The sequence below is a fragment of the Ranitomeya variabilis genome, chromosome 1 (assembly GCF_051348905.1).
Source record: "Ranitomeya variabilis isolate aRanVar5 chromosome 1, aRanVar5.hap1, whole genome shotgun sequence".
Classification (NCBI taxonomy): domain Eukaryota; kingdom Metazoa; phylum Chordata; class Amphibia; order Anura; family Dendrobatidae; genus Ranitomeya; species Ranitomeya variabilis.
This window is the reverse complement of record NC_135232.1, coordinates 908,574,526-908,596,670: the sequence shown is the minus strand read 5'-3', so window position 1 is coordinate 908,596,670 and position 22,145 is coordinate 908,574,526. Positions and strand designations below refer to the sequence as shown.

Genomic DNA, 22,145 nt, shown 5'->3' with positions numbered 1-22,145 from the left:
ATCGAGTCCAACTGATGCCTGATCGAAGACACTTTACTGGGTCTGTATGAGCAGGTTCAATAGTGATCTGTTTTATTTTTCTTCCCAGTCTTCCAGGGTTATACTATTCCCAAGGGGAGTGTGGTCTTGGCAAATCTCTGGGCAGTACATAGGGATCCAAAGGTGTGGGAGAAACCGAATGATTTCAACCCCAGCAGATTTCTGGATGAACATGGACAGATCCTGAAGAAAGAAGCCTTTATTCCATTTGGAATTGGTAAAAACACTTTATTATTCTAAGTGACCTGTATCAGTAAAGCTCAGTCCACACTACGTCTGTGCGCTCAGGATAGATGCAGGGGCACTGTAAAGTTTACCACTTCCTTGCAGTGGCCCTCGGAATAGGAAAGCCCAGTTTGCGGCACTTTCCTACACCGTTAAGCAAATGTATGACTATGCATACCGGGCAAATGGAGGCAGAAAGAACACACATTTGTCTCCGTCTGGAGAATGCGGGCCTATGGCGTATGCTGTGTAGGGTAAGGCCACATGCACACGTTCAGTATTTGGTCAGTATTTTACATCCGTATCTGTAAGCCAAAACTAAAAGTGGAACAATCAGAGGAAACGTGTAATAGAGACACGTCACCCCTTCTGTATTGTCACCCACTCCTGGTTTTAGCTTACAAATACTGAGGTAAAATACTGACCAAATACTGAACGTGTGAACGTGGCCTAAGTGCACATATACCTGTGCAGAAGTGTCAGGCCGTATGTAATGCATGGAAATGAAAAATGCTTATCACAGCGAGTTACACAATATCTGAAACACTGAAGTTACAAGAAAAGCGTAGCTCACTGGGTTCCTCTCAAACCCCTATTGCTACAAATTCAGACCAATACTGCCACTGAAGGTATATCAAGTATAAATTGGAGGGATATCATAATTAATCAAACAATAATCTTTATTACAAAAAAATCACACAGCAGAAAGAAGGGACAGTACAAACGAGGCCCTAAAAAAAACCTTAACAACAGTTGGGGCAGCGTGGTTGAAACAAAGTGTAACTGGCACGTACACATTCTAATTTACAATTTGTTATAAACAATACATCGAGTGGGTGTTGGTAATCTACACTGGCAGTAACCCCTGTGGAGCAGCAGAATATTTACCCAGTCATAGCTTAATAATACAGACCATGTGCCATTGTTGTTAGTAGAACCACACTGCCCAGCACACCAATGCGCGTTTCGCGTGTAGCTTCGTCAGGGGGTATAGAGGCAAGGTCTCCGTGGGTATATATATGTTTATTACCTTGCCAATCACCTGTGGTCAATGAGAAAGTGCCACCCCTTTTTCATCCAAATCACCCTGGCTGGCGTTAATAGGTCCATGCAGCGTTTGCCAGACAGATCACGTGGGACATCGAACAGGGTGGAGGAGGGATGATCGGCAGTACCCATAATTCACTGTAGGATTAGGTGCACGCACCCCACCCACCACGCGTCACTCAGCCCGACTGGTGTCAGAGAATCCCCGCCACGCACATGGGCACAGCAGGACCTTCTGCTTAGAAGCGGGGCGGGGAGAGGGAGGACATTTCAGCGCAGAGGTGCGCGCACCCACAGTGAAGCAACCGGCACCATTTTGTTACCTGGCACCCGAACTGGCATTAAGTGACGCAGGACTAAAATTGTATATAACATGCATTATAATTATGCGCTTATGCATAGTGTCCAGCAAAAGAAAAAAGGAATGTAGTCAGCTTACCGGTCTTAGACGAAATCCCCAGACCTGCCAACGCCCAGCACGGTTCGGGGTGAGCGCCCACAGCAAATGAAGACAAACAGAGAAATGATCCAGCTGGAGGTGGAGGCAGTTCAGACTTTGTGAGACTTTACCTCTCTGACATCCTTTTTGTCAGAAAGCAGGCTGTAGTCAGCCTATATATACAAAGGTATACCCACTCAGACTAACATAATGATACAAGGAGAAAAAATGAGTTTTGGCAGGTATATATATGGTAAAAATAGTACAAAGTTTATTAACACTGATATATAACAAAAACAGTTTCACACACAAGAAATAAAATGATACATAGTGCTGAAGGCAACCCAGCAGGGTGTACATACCCTCCAAAAAACCCCACCCCCATAATGCCAATCAATTCCTTAGTCTAAGGTGCATGTGCATATTTATCATGGCATAGGTGGACATGCCTATCGCCACCCTGGACTCTAACACAGCTGTAATCCTGGCGTGGGGTAATAGTGAGTCCTATGGGGGGCTAGCAGGCACTTACCACAGGGAGGGGTATGGAGGGAATAAAGACCGGGTGTCCACGAAAAGCCTCCCGACGCGCGTTTCGCGTCCCTTGTTGTCCGCTTTCTTTCGCGTCCCTTGAGAAAGCGGACAACAAGGGACGCGAAACGCGCGTCGGGAGGCTTTTCGTGGACACCCGGTCTTTATTCCCTCCATACCCCTCCCTGTGGTAAGTGCCTGCTAGCCCCCCATAGGACTCACTATTACCCCACGCCAGGATTACAGCTGTGTTAGAGTCCAGGGTGGCGATAGGCATGTCCACCTATGCCATGATAAATATGCACATGCACCTTAGACTAAGGAATTGATTGGCATTATGGGGGTGGGGTTTTTTTGGAGGGTATGTACACCCTGCTGGGTTGCCTTCAGCACTATGTATCATTTTATTTCTTGTGTGTGAAACTGTTTTTGTTATATATCAGTGTTAATAAACTTTGTACTATTTTTACCATATATATACCTGCCAAAACTCATTTTTTCTCCTTGTATCATTTTGTGAGACTTTATTAGACAACTAAAGCGATAAATAGTTCTTCAAAAAGAAAAATGTTTGCATAGCAAACACCTGGCACACCAGTGAGGAGGATCAACGCGTTTCAACTAAGAAGTCTTACTCATGATCTACCATGATCATGAGTAAGACTTCTTAGTTGAAACGCGTTGATCCTCCTCACTGGTGTGCCAGGTGTTTGCTATGCAAACATTTTTCTTTTTGAAGAACTATTTATCGCTTTAGTTGTCTAATAAAGTCTCACAAAGTCTGAACTGCCTCCACCTCCAGCTGGATCATTTCTCTGTTTGTCTTCATATGCATAGTGTCCGGTTTGTTGCTTCAAGTTCAGTAATTCCTCAGTTTCATGTGGTGTAATGCCATCTAGTGACCATAATCCATATTAAATCTTCACTACAAAAAGGGTGACAAAATGGTTACAATAAGGCTGTGTGCACACGTTGCGGATTAGGCTTAGGAATTTCTGGTGCGGATTCTGTCTCTCCTGGCAAAAAACGCACCTGCGGATTTTTGTGCGGTTCCGCAGCGTTTTTTTTGTGCGTTTTTGCTGCGGTTTTCTTGCGGATAAGCTGCATTTTTTACCCCTGCGGTTTTCTATAATGGAATGGGTACAAAAACGCTGCAGATTCACAAAAAAGAAGTGACATGCTACTTCTTTTAAACCGCAGCGTTTCCGCAGCGGATTTTCCGCAAAGTGTGCACAGCATTTTTATTTCTCATTGATTTACATTGTACTGTAAATCAGTTGCGGATCTGCAGCGTTTCTGCACTGCAAAAAACGCTGCAGATCCGCAGAGAATCCGCAATGTGTGCACATACCCTAAACAGGTACAATAGGATCTTATAGATGTAAGTAATACAAGGGAAACCATTTGATTAGTAAAAGACACACCCATAGAATTTGAAGTGGTGCAAAACATGCAATTAAAATGAATATATGTAGGCCTCACATCACGAGAGTTCAGAGTTAGAATCTTGGAATATATTAGAGACATAAAAATGCCGCCAAAACTGTGGAACCGGATCAATTAATAAAACTAAAAAACATCCCTAAGCATTTTAGAGATCATCACGATTGTAACTGGCGGCTGCTCCATTTCCGAGGTATAGATAAGGTCCATCTAGGAGCTAGGGCTGGTGCTGCATCAGAGGGAGATCAAATGGATCACCACACTCAATACTGTAAAACCAAAAGGCCATAATGATTTAGTTAGTTTTGCTCCTTTTCTTTAGAGCTCTACGCACTGTAGTGAATGGGGTTTAAGTTATGGGGTTCTTGATTTACTTATTATCATATGTCCTCCCTCTCCCCGCCCGGCGTCTAAGCAGAAGGTCCTGCTGTGCGCATGTGCATGACAGGGATTCTCTGATGCCAGTCGGTCTGAGTGAGGCGTGGTGGGTGGGGTGCGTGCGTCCAATCATACAGTGAATCACTGGGTACCGCGCATCGTCCCTCCTCTCCCTTGCTCTCCCCGTGATCTGTCTGACAATCTGTGCAGTAGTGATCTTTGGCGCGGTGACCACGGGGGATAATGGATGATTGCTGGTCGCTCACGTGACGCCTCTTTGTTTCCTCCTTCCTCCCCACCTGGCGCCCACCGTGGCTCTGCACTGCAGTCTCCATGGACCTATTAACGCCAGCCAGGGTGATTTGGATGAAAAAGGGGTGGCACTTTCTAGTGGACCATAGATGATTTGCAAGGTAATAAAAATATATATACCCACTGGGACATTGTCTCAGTACCCCCTGACGAAGCTACACGCAAAACACGCATTGTGTGCTGGGCAGTGTGGTTCCAGTAACAACAATGGCACATGGTCTGTATTATTGAGCTATGTCTGTTTAAATATTCTGCTGCTCCACAGGGGTTACTGCCAGTGTAGATTACCAACACCCAGTAGCATCAATTGGATTTTGTCTTCTGCACTGATTTCATTGCCTTGTATTTTTTAACATGGCGGTGTACCTGTATACTCAATGTATTGTTTATAACAAATTGTAAATTAGAATGTGTACGTGCCAGTTGCACTTTGTTTGAACCACACTGCCCCAACTGTTTTTAAGGGTTTTTTAGGGGCTCGCTTGTACTGTCCTTTCTTTCTGCTGTGTGATTTTTTTTTTTTGTAATAAAGATTGTTTGATTGATTAATTATGATATTGTTCCAGTTTATACTTGATATACCTTAAGTGGCGGTATTGGTCTGAATTAATTTCTATAGTGGTTACCCCCACGTTACTAATTTTTGATGTACTATTGGTCTGCAAATCCTTTTCATTATATTCTCCATTGCTACAAGCATGGAAGACGTTATTTATGTCTCAACCCGGACAGCATTCACACGTCAATGATTTTCTTGTACGAAAATTGGTCTGAGTTTTATCAGTGTTTTTATTTAAGAGAGTGTCAGTTTGTTCAGTGTGTCAGGTTTTTACCCTCAAAGTCTGAGTTTAATCCGTTTGGCATCTGAGTGCTGTCCAATTTATTGCTTTCACGGACCCATAAACTCGGATTGCCAATTTTAATCTGACATGTAGATCAATGTTGGCCAAGTCTCCGCAAATTTTGCGAAATTTACAGTGCATCAGTGTAGAGTCGGCTGTCAGTCAGTCAGTGTAGGGGCGTGGTTTTAGCCACCATTCACTGTGCTGAGTGGTGACTGGAGCCATGATGGCCCACCTCTATGACTGAAAGCTGGAGGCTGCCACACATTTCCTCTTGGTAGCTGAGCTGGCATGCTATTAACCTGTAGATTCCTGTTCTCATGACAGGTTCTCTTTAAATAGCAAAATGCTGCTGGCAGATTCCTTTAATGACCTTTTTCCTGTATTCCAAGTCATAATATGATTTTTTTTTTGTGTGTGTAACTTTTTTTTTTTTTTTTTTTTTTTTACATATTAGAGCATTTTAAATGGAATATTTTCAATATTTGTAGACTTTTTTTTAATAAACTTTGATCCCGAGGACATGATTTTTGATATAATACTATGACATCGGGAATACGTGAAGCAAGAGTGGACCCTCTGGGTCACGGCACTGAGGCTCCAACGGACGAGTGAACCTGGGGACAACCCCTATACAGGGACTGTGAGGAGCAGGCCGGTGGGAGTCAGATGCTGCAACAGCTGGAACCAAGAGGGACGGCTTAGGAGAGAAGAAGCACAGGACAGGGTACAAGCGATGCTAGTGTAAGAGAGGAGCAGGAATATAAGCACTGCTAAATAAACAGGACGGAACAGGGAACTGGCCAGAAGCACGTATGAAATGCACACGATAATCAGGCGCCGCCAGAATGGCGGAACCGCCTGATATATCCTGTGCTGAAGGCTGATTGGGAGGCAAGGGCTGCTGGGAAGAAACTGAGAGGGTTAATTGGAGTAAAGAACGCGCGCCCGCGACCTAAGAGGTTTGCAAGGAGCAGACACCGGTCGGGAGAATGGATGGAGACGTGCACCATGCTGAAGCCCCCTAGTGGCCGCAAGGGAGGACGGAGGAACAGCGTGGCGCTAAAAGGAAGAAGGCGGAGCAGAACCCCCGGGGACAGCGGCGGCAGAGACTTCAGCAGCGGAGACGACCAGAGCAGCGAGGCGGAAGCGGGAGAGCGGACCCAGGAGCAGAAGGAGCGACCGCGACGGAAGCGACGACAGCGCGACGCCTGGAGAGGTAAGTAGAGGCAGAAGCGGAGGGAGCAGCGGCAATGACAAATACACAGCAGTACTTTTGTATTGCAGCACTATGTCTGCCAGCAGAATGTAGACCGGCCCTGTCAGAGCTGATGGTAGTATTAAGGCATATATGGGAGCCATTTTTAGGCCACGGCTGCCATACCACCATTTATCACATGTTTACTTTACATGACCATAATTTTTGAAACATACGATAGTTTTTTTGTTAGGAAGTTATAAGGGTTAAAAGTTAATCAGCAATTTAATTTTCCAACAAAATTTACAAAAAATTTTTTTAGGGACCACATCACATTTGAAGGAACTGTAGGGGGCCAATAAGGACAGAAAACACCCAAAAGTGACACCATTCTAAAAACTGCACCCTCAAAGTCCTCAAAACAACATTCAAGAAGTTTATTAATCCTTCAGGTGCTCCACAGAAATGAATGCAACGTGGAAGGAAAAAATTAAAATTTTTGTGAAAAAAAGCAAAAATGTTCCTTTATCTCTAATTTTTTTATTTTTACAACGGTAACCGGAGAAATGGACCTCAAAATTTGCTGTTCAATTTCTCCTGAGTATACCAATACCCCATATGTGGGGGAAAACTACTGTTTGCGCGCATGATGGCGCTCAGAAAGGAAGGAGCACCGTTTGACTTTTTAGAAGCAAAAATGCTTGGAATCTAGAGTGGACGCCGTGTTGCATTTGGAGAGCCCTTGATGTGCCTAAATAGTGGAAATCCCCTATAAATGACCCCACTTTTGAAACTAGATCCCTCAAGGAACATATCTAGATGTGTGGTGAGCACCTTGAATCCCCAGGCGCTTCACAGAAGTTTCACATTGGCAGAGCCCCTGATGTGCCAGAACAGCAGAAACCCCCAATAAGTAATGTAATCTTACAAACTACACTTCTCAATGAATTCATCTAGGGGTGCAGTGAGCGTGTTGACACCACATGTGCCTCACAAGAATTTATTCCACTGGGCGGTGAAAAAAAGAGTAATTACTTTTTTACCACTAAAATGTTGTTTTAGCCCAAATTTTTCATTTTTATAAGGGCTAATAAGAAAAAAATTGACCTCAGTTTTTGTGTGCAATTTCTCCTGAGTGTGCCAATACCCTACATTTTATAGTGCAGATTTTACTGTTATGATTTGCAGATACTATGACCCACTGGGAGAGCGCCTGAGGTGCCAGAACAGCAAAATCCCCTATAAGTAACCCCATTTTACAAATTACACTTCTTAATGAATTAATCAATCTAAGGATGCAGTGATCACATTGACACTACAGGTGTGTCACAGAAATTTATACCTTTGGGCAGGGAAGAAAAAATAATTACATTTTTACTAGGAAAAAAATAGTTTTAGCATCAGATTTTACATTTTCACAAGGGGAAATGGGTAAAAATGGCACAAAGATTTATCACCCAATGTTTGCTGAACGTGGAATTACCCCATAAGTACTGCTTAGACATATGGCGAGACTCGGAAGGAACAGAACGCTATTTGCCTTCTGGAGCCCAGATTTTACTACAATAGTTTGCAGACTCCATATACAGAGACCCTAAATGCTAGAAAAGCAGAATACTCCCCCTCAAGTAACCCCGTTTTGGAAATTACACCCCTGCCAAACATGTGGATGCAAAATGTGGTTTAGGCACCCTGGGGCTCAGAAGGGAGGGGGGCATTTGGATTTGGGAGTGCAGAATTTACTGGGTTTTTTTTAAGGAGGGTGGGGAATCATTTAGCTTTTCCAGAGCCTTTGTACTACCAGTAACATGAGAGCCCCCTATATTTCCATTGACTGATGACGGATTTGACTGGGGACTTGTTTTTTGTGGATTGAGTTGAAGCTTTTATTGGGAACATTTTACATAATATTTTTGATCACATTTATCCTGTGCTCTACGCTGAGCACTTACAACTGGGTTTCCATCTAAATCTCCGAATGACACGATTCAGATGTAACCCCAAAGGGATGCATTCACTATAGTGAAGCAGCAGAGTTACTCTTGCTTCAGTTCAGTGTTGTCCTTCTTTTCAAAGGTGTAAAAACTGTTGCCAACTGAGCTTTTATGCACGGCTAAAAAAACGGACACCACCGGATCACTGGTCAGATATCGTCCAGTGTCCCCATCTGTCTTATTATAGGGAATCTTCCTTTGAGGGTTCCCTCTGAATCACGTATTTCAGAGATTTACTTGGAAACCCTGGTGTAAACGCTCAGCGTAGAGTGCAGGATAAATGAGAGTTGAACCTTACTGCGATCTTTGGGAGCCAGAATGAACAAATCAACGGCAGGTGAAGAATTGGTTTTATTTACCGTATTTTTCGGATTGTAAGACGCACCCCAAATTTCGAGAAGAAAAATAAGAAAAAAAATATTTAATAAAATAGTGGTGCTTCTTATAATCCAATCGTCTTATTGTTTACCGGGGGTGGTGGGTGCCGTGAAGCGGGGTCCCAGTGTCACTGCTGGAGGAGGCAGGAGTGGGGTGATGCCGCAGGCTAGGATGAGGGGGGGCTCCGATGTGCGGCGTGATGGTGCTGGGGTCTTGTGCTATCTGGTGCTGCGTGTGTCTCCGGTGCCCTGCGGTGCTGCGTGTTGGTCCGGCGCTGCCTGGGGCTCTGCCGACATTATTCGACAGGCCAGAGCCCCGGTAATTCCACGGTTCCCTGTGCAGTGGACGCCGGCGCATGCGCAGATGGTGATCTCGGGACCAAGATCTCGAGAGATGAGATCTCAGCGCTGAAATCTCATCTCTCGAGATCTTGGTCCCGAGATCACATCTGCGCATGCGGCGCCCCCGGTTGCGGCCATATTCCCGGAGTCCACCGCACACTCACAGGGAACTGTGGAATTACCGGGGCTCTGGCCTGTCGCAAAATGTCAGCAGAGCCCCGGGCAGCACCGGACACCCACGCAGCACCGGTGACACCCACAGCACCAGCCAGCAACAGCCGGACACCCAGCCTGCGGCCTACACACACGGTATCGGTCAGGCTTGTTTGCTTTGTAAGATGCACTCCCCATTTTCCCCCCAACTTTGTGGGAAAAAAAGTGCGTCTTATAAAGCGAAAAATACTGTATATTTTAAGCCTTTGCTCGTGGGGTATAAGTAATTAGATTACTTTTTTCTTCGGGTCGGTGCAATTACAGCGATACCAGATTTAGATGTTTTTTATGTTTGGCTGCTGTCACACACTAAAAGACCCTTTTTTTTTTTTTTTTGCAAAAACTAGTTTTTGCATCACCATATTGTGAGAGCTATAATTTTCCTATATATCTAATGACAGTCATGTGAAGGGCTTGTTTTTTGCAGGACATGGTTTTTATTGGTACCATGTTTGGGCAAATGACATTCTTTGATCTCTTTCTGTTTTATTTTGGGATACAGAATGAGCAAAACTCAATTCAGTAATTTTTTTTGGGGGAGGGGGGAGTTTATGCCATTTCACATGTAGTAAAATTGATAAGGCGGCTTTATTCTTCAGGTCAGTACGGTTACAGCGATGCCACATTTATTTAGTTTTTTTTCTGTTTTGGTGCTTTTACACTATAAAAACTATTTTATAAAAAAATATTCTTGCATCACTATAACTTTTTTTATTTTTCTGCTGATGGAGCTGTATAGCGGCTTGTTTTTTGCGGGACAAGATGACATTTTCAACAATACCATTTTTATTTTCTTTTTGATCTTATTTTATTCCACTATGATTTTTTTAGTTTTACGGTGTTCATTAAAGGGGTTAGCTAGTGTGACAGTTTTATAGATCTGGTCGTTCCTGAAGCGGCAATACCAAATATGTGTACTTTTTCTGTTCTGGCAATGCTTGCCTCCACCCCAACACACGTTTCATATTAACTTCCTCAGCGGGCGTTAGTTAATATGAAACGTGCGTTGGGGTGGGGGGGGAAGCATTGCCAGAACCGCAACAGCACGGTGGATCACTTCTGGTTTCTTACATCAATAGGTAAATAATTCCTTCCCCTTCTAGTTATTTATTTGGACATCCATACATTGTATTAGGCACATAGCCACTGGGCATATACTTAGTATACACTGATGCACTTGCACTTTCTTTCCTATATGGATGCCTTAAAAAACGCCCATTAGGGTAAATCATAATAAGTCTGGGACATATATATTTTGCACACAAGCCTATTGAAATGTGAATAGGATCCCTCTAATTTGATCCGTTTTTTATACAATACGTTAACAATATAAATGCGGGTTTTATCTGAGATGCTTTCCTTACACAAGAGGCATCTTGGTACTACTATCTAATTATGTTTGTGATTATCTATTTTGGTGATTTTAAAACTAATCAATAAAATCTAAGAATATTTTTTAGCATAAGCACTGTGTAAGTCGTTATCTTGGTATGCCCTGGGCAGTGGATTGATTTCAGGTCATACCATTTGATTTTTTGCTCTCAGATGAGGTAGCAAAAATCTGCTGACAGATTCCCTTTAACCACCTAGGTGTCACAATCTGAGGCCAGCTTTACTCATCTGTTTTTTTTCTTTGCGTATATAAAAAGCTACCGTAAATGATTGTGCGAGTTGGATCTGTTTTTTTTTTTTTTTTTTTCTGCAACACACGGTCTTTAAAAAAACAAAGGGAGTGAACAACCCCATAGACTATAATGGGTACAGGTTCTGTTATTAAAAAATATGCATGTGAGAAAATTAGACGTGAAGTGAAACTAAGGGCTAAGAGCTAGGATCTAAAACATGCCACTGCAGCTTTACACCAGGCGTCGGTACAGATGGTCACAGCCCCTGGGCCGTGCATTCACAGCATAGACGTACAGTATGTAGATATGCAGGAAAACACTCTCCGCAAATTACATACATGTAGCTCATTTTACTTTCAGGGGTTAAATATGAGGTGATGTTCTAGGTCAGAACTTGTTTAGTTAGGGTACAAGAGAAATAGAGGAGGGGGTAAAACAGGATAAATGTTACATGATGTGAGTAAGGTATCTTCTACATGATAGGAACACACAGTATTGATGCCCACGCTCAGTGGCGTGCAGGATGCAACTTTTTTAACTTAAAATCATTACAAGGGGAATGGAGTAGAGAGACGGCAAATTACAAATCGTTTGATGACTTTGTTGCAAATCCTAAAGTCACTGAGAGGTATTCGCACCCAAAAAACTGGAGGAAATGTAATGATGTGACCCAATCTGCTAATAGTTTACATTTGATTTTTTTTGTGTGTGTGTGTATATGTCTGAAATGTAAATTAGCGAATGTCCCGAACACCCCTTACTCATTGCACACGTGACTCGGATGAAAAGGCGGCTCCACTTCTCACCTATCGCAACAGGCTGACAATGAGCTCAGCGCACCCCACACTCTGCTCTTTCATCCATACCACACTTTTCACTGACATTACCATCTGTTTAATGAGGACAGTGGAACACCAGCACTAAATAATACGCTAGCACACATGCCACCCAGCTTTCCCGGTCACCTGACAGGTACACTTCTTGCACTCTGGCATCCGTAAGGTAACACAGCCAGGCTATACTTTCCCTCGTCAGGGTTGTGCGTAGGTTTAGAGCAGAAATTTATTACATTTCAGATTTAATGTATGATAAAGTACAGTGCTTACAAAAATGACAAAAAAAGATGAAATAATAAAAAAAAACAAGTACACGAGGCAAAGACAGTATAAACGAAAAAGGGATAAATAAAGAAAGCCCTTACAGATTAGATCTGAGAGCGATGCTTTAGGCTATGTGCCCACTTTGCGGATTAGCCTCAGGAATTTTTTGTGCGGATTCTGCATCTCTTGGCAGAAAATTCAGGTGCGGATGTGTCGCGTTTTTGCTGCGGATTTACTGCGGATTTTGTGCGGATTTCTTGCGTTTTTACTCCTGCGGATTTCTATAATGGAATGGGAACAAAAACGCTGCAGATCCGCAAAAAAGAAGTGACCTGCTCCTTCTTTTAATCCGCAGCATTTCCGCACGGAATTTTCCGCACCATTAGCAGTGTTTTTTTTTTTCTCATTGATTTACATTGTACTGTAAATGACTTGCGGACCTGCAGCGTTTCTGCATGGTAAACTCTGCGGATCCGCAGGAAATCCGCAACGTGAAGTTGGATCGCCCCCAGGCGCAGGGCAGTGGGGTACTCGGTACCGGGTCCCTCTGTCTCGGTTCTGGGGATGTCACGGTGGCCCGACCCGGTCCGTGGCCCTGCTAAGGGGCATCCAATTAAAGGTGTAGTTAGTTGTTTGTACGATGTTTGTGACTCCACCTGTGGTATTCGGTCAGGATGACCGACACTGCTAGGGGTCCGCTGGGGTGATGTTATGGCAGCTAAATGGAATACCTTCCCACAGGTGAAGTATGTCCCCAGGGCTTCCCAGTAAGGTAGATGATGATGGTGTAGGTCGCAGTAAATAATGAAGACACAGGGTTGCAGTCTCTTTACCTTTTACTGAAGACTTCAGCACCACAATCCAGAGCACTGCTAACAGGGCAGGCAGAGTCCGGCCGGTCCGAAGGCACATCCAGAGTCCCCTTGCAGGTGGAAATCCGTAGCCTTCTTACTAGCGCCTGTGTGTTGTAGTACCTCCCTGCTGAGCACCACGGGATAGTCCTCACAACTGTCATGTATGTTTCTGATATTCTCTTTCTACGTCCCCCAGATGGTATGGATAGGACGACCCGTATGACGGGGTAGGCCTGGAGCTATTTTATAGGGACCCTAAAGACGCCCCTCTCCCACAATTTGCCTCCGTTGTCTTCATTAGGTTAAAGGTTGGGCAGCCAACTTGGAATTAACTGTCCTGCCGTAGTTTGAAGTAATGCGTAGAGCCTATTACTCCCTCGGCGTTCCGGCCACCGGTTACGCGCCTCAGAAGGATGTTGCCGATCTTAAGGCAGAACTCCTCCCGGTATTATCTCCTTGTGCTGTGATCTCGTTTCTCACTCTCCTCAATATACTCCGCTTCTTGTCCTTTCTTAGGATGCTGCCGCATGTGGGGCAGGCGCAGCTCCGTAACGTTCTATCTCTCTCTGTCAGGATCCCACCCCTGACAGGGACCTCTGTCTGCAGCTCAGATGTTCCTCCTTCTCCCCTGTCTGCCTGACAGGTCTTTCCTGGGTCTCACCCAGTAGCGTTCTCCTCTAACTTCCTATCCAACTCCCAGTTTTATCCGAGTGTGAGGAGTGGCCTAATAGATAGAACCGTTTGCTCCCCCTGGTGGTTGGAGTGTGAAGTGTAGTGTGTGACTGTGATACCTGGTCAGGTGAACTCCTTTAGTACCATCAGACGTACCATCACTCCCCCTTGTGGAAGAGCGACATTACTGCAACGACCAGGACTCTGGGGCGCTGCACACACATACCCTAACAGAAGGAGATAACCGCAGAAATGAGGACAAACCTACAATTGATGTTGTCTTAATACGTTTCTCGGGATGAGTTATTATAAAGGGTCTCGCCAGCCCCATCACCCCTCATCATGGTCAGCTGAGAGGAGGATGGGTAATTGTATGCATGGAAAGATGGGGTGAAGACATTCTTCTACTTTATGTCATACTTTATGCCACAGGAACCTCTTAGTAGATTAATATGACTGCCATATTTCCAAGCACACGTTGACCATCTTAGACACACCAGCCACATCTTTGACAGATCCATAATTCAGGGTGATATCACATGTGGTTTCCCAAGGCTTGAACCCACAGAAGAGATTGTGTCCCGATCAGATATATGCATTGATCATGTTGATATCAGATTATTATCAATATGGCATAAAAATCTAGCATTTCCATTGCCAGGTGATGTTCCAGGTATGGGCTAAAGACGACCTGTCTGTCTTAGAGGCAGTTATCTTCACCTTTTATGTGGCACCTATTTGCTAACGAGGAAGTACAGTGATAGTTTGTTCTTTGTTTGGTCTCATTTTATTTTCTGTTTGTGCTTTTTAGGTCGACGGGTTTGTATGGGTGAACAGTTGGCCAAGATGGAGCTATTTCTGATGTTCGTCAACCTGCTGCAGTCTTTCAGTTTTTCGTTTGCTAATGACACATTTGAACCAATGCTGGAGGGACGGTTTGGCTTGACACTTGCTCCGTACCCATTTGATATCAAGATTGATAAAAGATGAGTTCTGAAGCTGAACCTGTGACTGGTCGAACTCAACATGTAATCAAGACGATTATCCCAAGTTTGTTTTTTTTTCCCTTTGAAAAGATTGGTCTAAAACATTTCAACCGCAGTCACAGGACAACCTAAGGTGGTGGAAGTAGAGAGTTTCATCCTTACTTACGGTATACAGCGTGCAGTATATACGGTGTACAGAGAATACAGTGTTCTCCTCTCTTGGTTCAGATGTGTACAGTGTATAACTGATGCCACGTAACATTATAGCTCTTCTGCAACATGCCGAAAACACAGCACTTGAATGTTGGCATGGCGCTTTCCTTACTGACTGTGTGGGCCTCTTCAAAATATTAAGAGCCTAGATTCTTAAATAGTTTCAGTGATCTGTTTTATAAGATGGCAGAATAAGTCCCAGTTCAGACTTTAATACATTTGTTGAGAATGAGGACTCACTTTAGATGAGTCAACGCCTTACTGACCACCATTTGCCTTTCTATACAGGTCATTAGGTGGCCTACATCAGCATGTTTTCACAGCACTTTACTTCTAAAGTAGTGCTTCATGGTTTCCTGCACCACAATGAAGTGGATGCGTGATAATCTAATGACAGCTGAGCTATTGCTCCAATGGCCAGGATGGGAAATGCTTCTGATCCTATACCTTTGATCGGCTTGATCACCTGTCGATCAGAGACTGGTAAACCCCTGTGCTGTCAGCCCGAAGGATCTAACAAGGACTCCAGAACCTTTCTGTACACTCACCCTGTTGTGAAGGCACACTAAGGGTCCTTTTACACATAAAGACAAATTTGTAAAAATGAGCTGATTTGACACCGATTTATACACAACAATGTTATTTTTCACTTAATTCTTTACACAGGTGAAAAATTACCATCCTATATTTTATTGTTTGGTATTTCAAGGAACAATCTACCCCGTGCAAAAGGCCCGAACTACAACCCAAGTCTCACAGATTAGAAAATATACTACAGTATATTGCCATACTTTTGTATACTTAGTTTTCAGAAACATGTAATGTTATAATCCCTTAATGGGGATACAAAAATGTTATATGAAAAATAACTAAAAAAAGCAATCATTTATAATAAATTGCTTGCCCAATCATTGATAACAAAAAAAAATATTTTTATGAATCCACACAACTGTGATAACTGTAAGAAATATTTTCCATTTATTTTCGTGTACAACATGATTTTTTTTAAAATTAATAAATTGCACATTAATTTCAATGCCCCCCCCCCCCCCCAAACACAGTCCAAAAATAATTTCTCCCACATAGCTTCATACACCCAAGTCAATGAAGAAAAAACTAAGCTATGGATGCAAAAATGCAAATGAAAACCCTTTATTCATTAGATCCCAAACAGGCTCGATCACTAACGGGTAAGTATTTGTCCTGTACCAGAAAGAAAACCACATTCAATCCCAAAGAAAAAAAAAATGGTACAATTGGGAAAAGGGAATGTACGTAATAAAAGACAGAAATTGTAACCAAAGTTCTTTATTAGTGTCTTTCTGATAACTACAGTGATATTTCTGGTTTTTCAATCATACAGCAGATATGTATTTTTATAACATGGGTAGTTTAGGCTGATACTGTCTCCTAATATAACATCCTTACTATTGCCAATCATTTTGATATCAGAATGAATTCCTGATTTTTCTGCTTTCTATTTATTCCTCTATCTAAAGAGTAAGTATCCGTAGTCAGGTTTTCAGTAAAAGGTCACATGCACATTTACTGCATTAAAGACAATTTGTCAGAAGGTTTTTGCTATATAATCTGAGAGCAGGGGCAGTGACCCTGGTCCCAGCTTTGTGTCACTTGATAAGCTGTATGTTGCCGTTTCAATAAAATCAGAGTTTTATCAGCAGAAGATTATCCCATCCTTGCCTCCTGGCCCACTTTTTCTGTGTAACCCCACTCCCACCACTGATTAGCAGCTGTCTCTCTGTCAATGTATCGTGTACACAGAATGCTGCCAATCAGAGCGGTGTAGGTGGGGTTATACAGAGCTCAGCATTCAGAGCACTGCTAGATCAGCAAAAGGGAAAACAGTGATTGTATGAAAACAACAACATGTAGACCAACAAGTGACACATCACTGGAATCAGGGTCTGAGCTCCTATATCATGCTTTTCTCAGATTAGATAGCAAAAACTTGGCAAGTATCTGCATCCCGCGAAATGCTCCGGTCTGAATGTCCACTTTTTATGCCATTGAGCAAAGTACACACAATCTGAGATCCCTCCAACATTATAAACCTAGATTACTGTGACTGTAATGTTACAGCGGAGTAATAATAGAAAAATTACAAATCATCTGAAGTAGTTGGTAAAAAATGCTCCTACAATGCAGCAATCTCTCGTGAAGCTGGAAGCTAGAGAATAGAACTGGAATAAAATGTAAATTACTAAAGAAATAATATGAATAAATGTGTCCGTAATATATAATACAGAGAAATTACCAAAACTGCAGCTTTCCTAATCTTATCTGCTTCTCTTGTTGGCATTGCCCTGCCACTAACACATAATAATATGTATACATGTATATGAATGTTGATTTGCTTTTACAGTGGCATTTCCTTTTGTAATATAGCCAATGATGAAAATAAAAATAACTAAGAAAAAATTGTGGGGAGTTTGTATGTCTTCAGAAAATAAAACATTCCTAAGTATTCTGTATATTGGCCAAATGACTATATTCGCTATAGAAATTCCCTTGTGCAATTATATCAGATTTTCATATTGTCTGAATGAAGGGCCATTAATTTAATATTTCCTGTTCTTTTCCACGTTTGTCACATTTAAATGTTTCAGATCACCAGACAAGTTTAAATATTATTCAAAGATAACACAAGTAAACACCACAAAATGCAGTTTTCAAATGAAGGTCTTTTTTAAGTGAAAAAGAAATCTCACTGATAGATATATTATGTGTAGACATTAATTTTATCTGTTCTAACCTGTCAGTGTGATTTTACTGTACACCGCACTGAATTGCCGGCTTTTCTATAGAACACCGGTGCGTATTTCTCGCAAGTCACACTGATGGTCCGTGTGTAATCCGTTTTTTTCTCGCACCCATAAACTTGCATTGGCGATTCTCTGCCGAGATACGCTGACAATCACAGCATGCAGCGATTTCACTGGGATCCTGAATACGGCCGAGAAAACAACGGATAATAGGAGCTGCCCCATAGATTAACATTGGTCCGAGTTCTATGCGATTTTTTTTTATCGCAGCGCACTCGTCCGTATTACGGTCTAGTGTGACTCCGGCCTTACTGTAGTTATTATTCAAAAGCTCCAGGGTTAAGACTGATCAACTATGGCGTTCCTGCAAACTCAGCAGGATATTTAGATGACTGTTGCTGACTGTATACACATACTGTTCAGTGTGAAAAATGTTAAAGGGGCATTTCCATTGATCACGTAGTGATCAGTGTGGGCCTGCAACCTCTGGGATCCCCAGAATTGAGAAGGACGAGGACAGAGCAATTATCCCGTTCACTTATTTCCTGCTCAGTGGCGACAAACCACTTGGTTGTATATGGGGAAACGAGACACAGTGCTATGTTTTCTTCCTTAAGATCGGTGAGCGTAGCAGAGGATGGACTCCAACTAATCAGCAAGTAAATGCACATCCTAGAAAAAATGTTTATGATAGCAGAACCTATGGCAAGGACTTCTAACATTTTATACAAGTTATGAATAAAAAAAGAAAGGCAGGGAAAAATTGATAGGGTCAGTTACTATCAATTCTGCAATATGCAAATTGCCTCTTCTGAGAAAAAAGAGGACTTAAACTCTATAGCGCCACCTGTTGGAAGTAGCGATCCTACAAGTCACAATCAACCCTTTAACGAGTCGTGCAATATGACTTGGGATAAAAGCCAAATCAGTATCTCAATTCGCAGACACGGTGTTTCAATTCTGCAATCTCCGAGGTAATCTTTGTGTTCTGATTTTGGAAATGTTTTTGTTGCCCCCCTATATTAGTGCAAGGTACACAGCTCCCCTGGCATATTATTCTTGCCACCTTGATAGGATGGACTTAAAGGGAACCTGTCAGCTGTTTTGGCTGCTATAAGATGCGGCCACTGCCTTTCAGGACTTATCTACAGCATTCTATAAGGCCGGCGTCACACTGGCGAGTTTTACGGACGTAAGAGCGCAGAAACTACGTCCGTAAAACTCGCATAACATACGGCACAATTATTCTCAATGGGGCTGCTCCTATTAGCCGTATATTACGGTTCAGTATTATACGGCTTTCTACGGCCGTACAAACTCGCAGCATGCTGCGTTTGTCAGCGTACTGCGCAAAAAAATCGCCAATGAAAGTCTATGGGGGCGAGAAAAATACGGATTCCACACGGACCAGCAGTGTGACTTGCGAGAAATACGCAGCGGTGTTAGTGAAAAGTCGGTAATTCAATTGCCGGCTTTTCATTTCTCCTGCACAAACCCGACAGGATATGAGACATGGTTTACATACAGTAAACCATCTCATATCCCCCTTTTTTTTGCATATTCCACACTACTAATGTTAGTAGTGTGTATGTGCAAAATTTCAGCGCTGTAGCTGCTAAAATAAAGGGTTAAATGGCGGAAAAAATTGGCGTGGGCTCCCGCGCAATTTTCTCTGCCAGAGCGGTAAAGCCAGTGACTGAGGGCAGATATTAATAGCCAGGAGAGGGTCCATGGTTATTGGCCCCCCCCTGGCTAAAAACATCTGCCCCCAGCCACCCCAGAAAAGGCACATCTGGAAGATGCGCCTATTCTGGCACTTGGCCACTCTCTTCCCACTCCCTGTAGCGGTGGGATATGGGGTAATGAAGGGTTAATGCCACCTTGCTATTGGAAGGTGACATTAAGCCAGATTAATGATGGAGAGGCGTCAATTATGACACCAATCCATTATTAATCCAATTGTAGGAAAGGGTTAAAAAACACACACACACATGATTGAAAAGTATTTTAATGAAATAAACACAGCGGTTGTTGTAATAATTTATTGCTCTCTCAAATCCATTTGCAGTCCCTCGCTTGGCAACATAATAAACGCACAAGATACATACCTTCTGATGTACTGTCAGGTCCAACGATGTAATCCATCTGAAGGGGTTAACTAATATTACAGGCAGGAGCCCTGCTATAATGCAGCTGTGCTCCGTGCCTGTAATCCCCGGCGAATGAATGAAATCTAGGTCATTGACCTACATTTCCTTCAGTCGCGGTGATGCGCCCCCTGGTGGATGTCCTCATATGACCTGGAGCGTGGGAAAAAGTTCCCAGGCTGCAGTTCATGAGAACATCCACCAGGGGGCGCCTCACCGCGAATGAATGAAATGTAGGTCAATGACCTACATTTCATTCATTCGCAGGGGAATTACAAGCACGGAGCACAGCTGCATTATAGCAGGGCTCCTGCCTGTAATATTAGTTAACCCCTTCAGATGGATTACATCGTTGGACCTGACAGTACATCAGAAGGTATGTATCTTGTGCGTTTATTATGTTGCCAAGCGAGGGACTGCAAATGGATTTGAGAGAACAATAAATTATTACAACAACCGCTGTGTTTATTTCATTAAAATACTTTTCAATCGTGTGTGTGTGTGTGTGTGTGTTTTTTAACCCTTTCCTACAATTGGATTAATAATGGATAGGTGTCATAATTGACGCCTCTCCATCATTAATCTGGCTTAATGTCACCTTCCAATAGCAAGGTGGCATTAACCCTTCATTACCCCATATCCCACCGCTACAGGGAGTGGGAAGAGAGTGGCCAAGTGCCAGAATAGGCGCATCTTCCAGATGTGCCTTTTCTGGGGTGGCTGGGGGCAGATGTTTTTAGCCACGGGGGGGCCAATATCCATGGACCCTCACCTGGCTATTAATATCTGCCCTCAGTCACTGGCTTTACCACTCTGGCGGAGAAAATTGCGCGGGAGCCCACGCCAATTTTTTCCGCCATTTAACCCTTTATTTTAGCAGCTACAGCGCTGAAATTTTGCACATACACACTACTAACATTATTAGTGTGGAATATGCAAAAAAAAGGGGGATATGAGATGGTTTACTGTATGTAAACCATGTCTCATATCCTGTCGGGTTTGTGCAGGAGAAATGAAAAGCCGGCAATTGAATTACCGGCTGTTCACAGATATCGCGCTGATTGAAATCTAAATACAGAATATATATATATGTGTCACAATGACATATATATATATATACTGTATATATGTTTTCCCGAACATTTGAGCACATAAATCCATTAGATGTCGGTTTTGCAAGCCTGCGCGAAAATCTCGCAGTACGGATGCCATACGGATTACATACGGAGGATGCCATGCGCAAAATACGCTCACACACCCTGACTACGGATCACTATTTTGGGAACATTTCTCCGTATTACGGCCGTAGTACGGACGTATAATACGTGGCATATTGTCTTACGCCAAGTGTGACGCCGGCCTAATGCTGTAGATAAGCTCCCGGTCCCACCTGCAAGATAAGAAAAACAAGTTTTATTATACTCACCCGGGGAGCGGTCCGATGGGTGTCACAGGTCCGGGTTTGGCGCCTCCCATCTTGCCCTCCTGCTTCTTCATCGCTCCCCGGCATCGGTGCTCCTGCGCAGGTGTACTTCTCTGACCTGTTGGGAGCACAGCAGATTCCTGCAGTGCACTGGGCCTCTCTGACCTTTCCCGGCACCTGCGCACTGCAGTACTTTACTCTGCACTCAACAGGACAGAGAAGTACGCCTGCACAGGAGCGCGATGCCGGGAGCCATGAAGCGAGCAGGAGGGCGTCGTCGCAAAAAGATGGGAGGCCTGCGACACCCATCGGACCGGACCGCCCCCCGAGTGAGTATAATAAAACTTATTTTTCTTATCTTGCACGGGTGGGGGGGGTGCCTTATCTACAGCATTATAGAATGCTGTAGATAAGTCCTGAGAGGCAGTGGCCGTATCTTATATCGGCCAAAACTGCTGACAGGTTCCCTTTTTAACCCCTTAACCCCCCGGAGCTTTTTTCATTTTTATTTTTCTTTCCAGAGCCATAACTATTTTATTTTTCCGTCAATATGGCCATGTGAAAACTTATTTTTTGCGGGACCAGTTGTACTTTGGAACGATACCATTGGTTTTACCATGTTGTGTAACAGAAAACGGGGGAAAAAATTCCAAGTGCGATGAAATTGCAAAAAAAGTGCAATCTCACACTTGTCTTTTGTTTGGCTTTTTTGCTAAGTTCACTAAATGCTAAAACGGACCTGCCATTATGGTTCTCCAGGTCAGTATGAGTTCATAGATTCAAAAAGAACCTGGCACTCAAATGTGAGCAACTCCGTATTTTCTAATTGTAGTACCAAAAATAAACGTTTCGGTCTGAGAGACCTTCCTCAGTTGCTACAATAAACAAGAAAACAGTAATTCAGAGATGTAAATAACGTGACATCACTCAGTTCACAATTTGTTATGGTGTACAGACAAAGC

The 22,145-nt window shown here is 43.2% G+C and overlaps 1 protein-coding gene across 1 annotated transcript in view; it reads left to right on the top strand.

The window, feature by feature from the left end:
- The window catches only part of CYP2U1 (cytochrome P450 family 2 subfamily U member 1), a 43,220-nt gene extending 27,342 nt beyond the window's left edge, over positions 1–15,878 (top strand). Inside the window, exons 4-5 of the mRNA XM_077279010.1 lie at positions 89–256; positions 14,443–15,878. Of these exons, the coding sequence (XP_077135125.1) occupies positions 89–256; positions 14,443–14,621 (347 nt within the window). The 3' untranslated portion in view covers positions 14,622–15,878. The remainder of the gene's footprint in view (positions 1–88; positions 257–14,442) is intronic.
- The last annotated feature ends 6,267 nt before the right edge of the window (positions 15,879–22,145 follow it).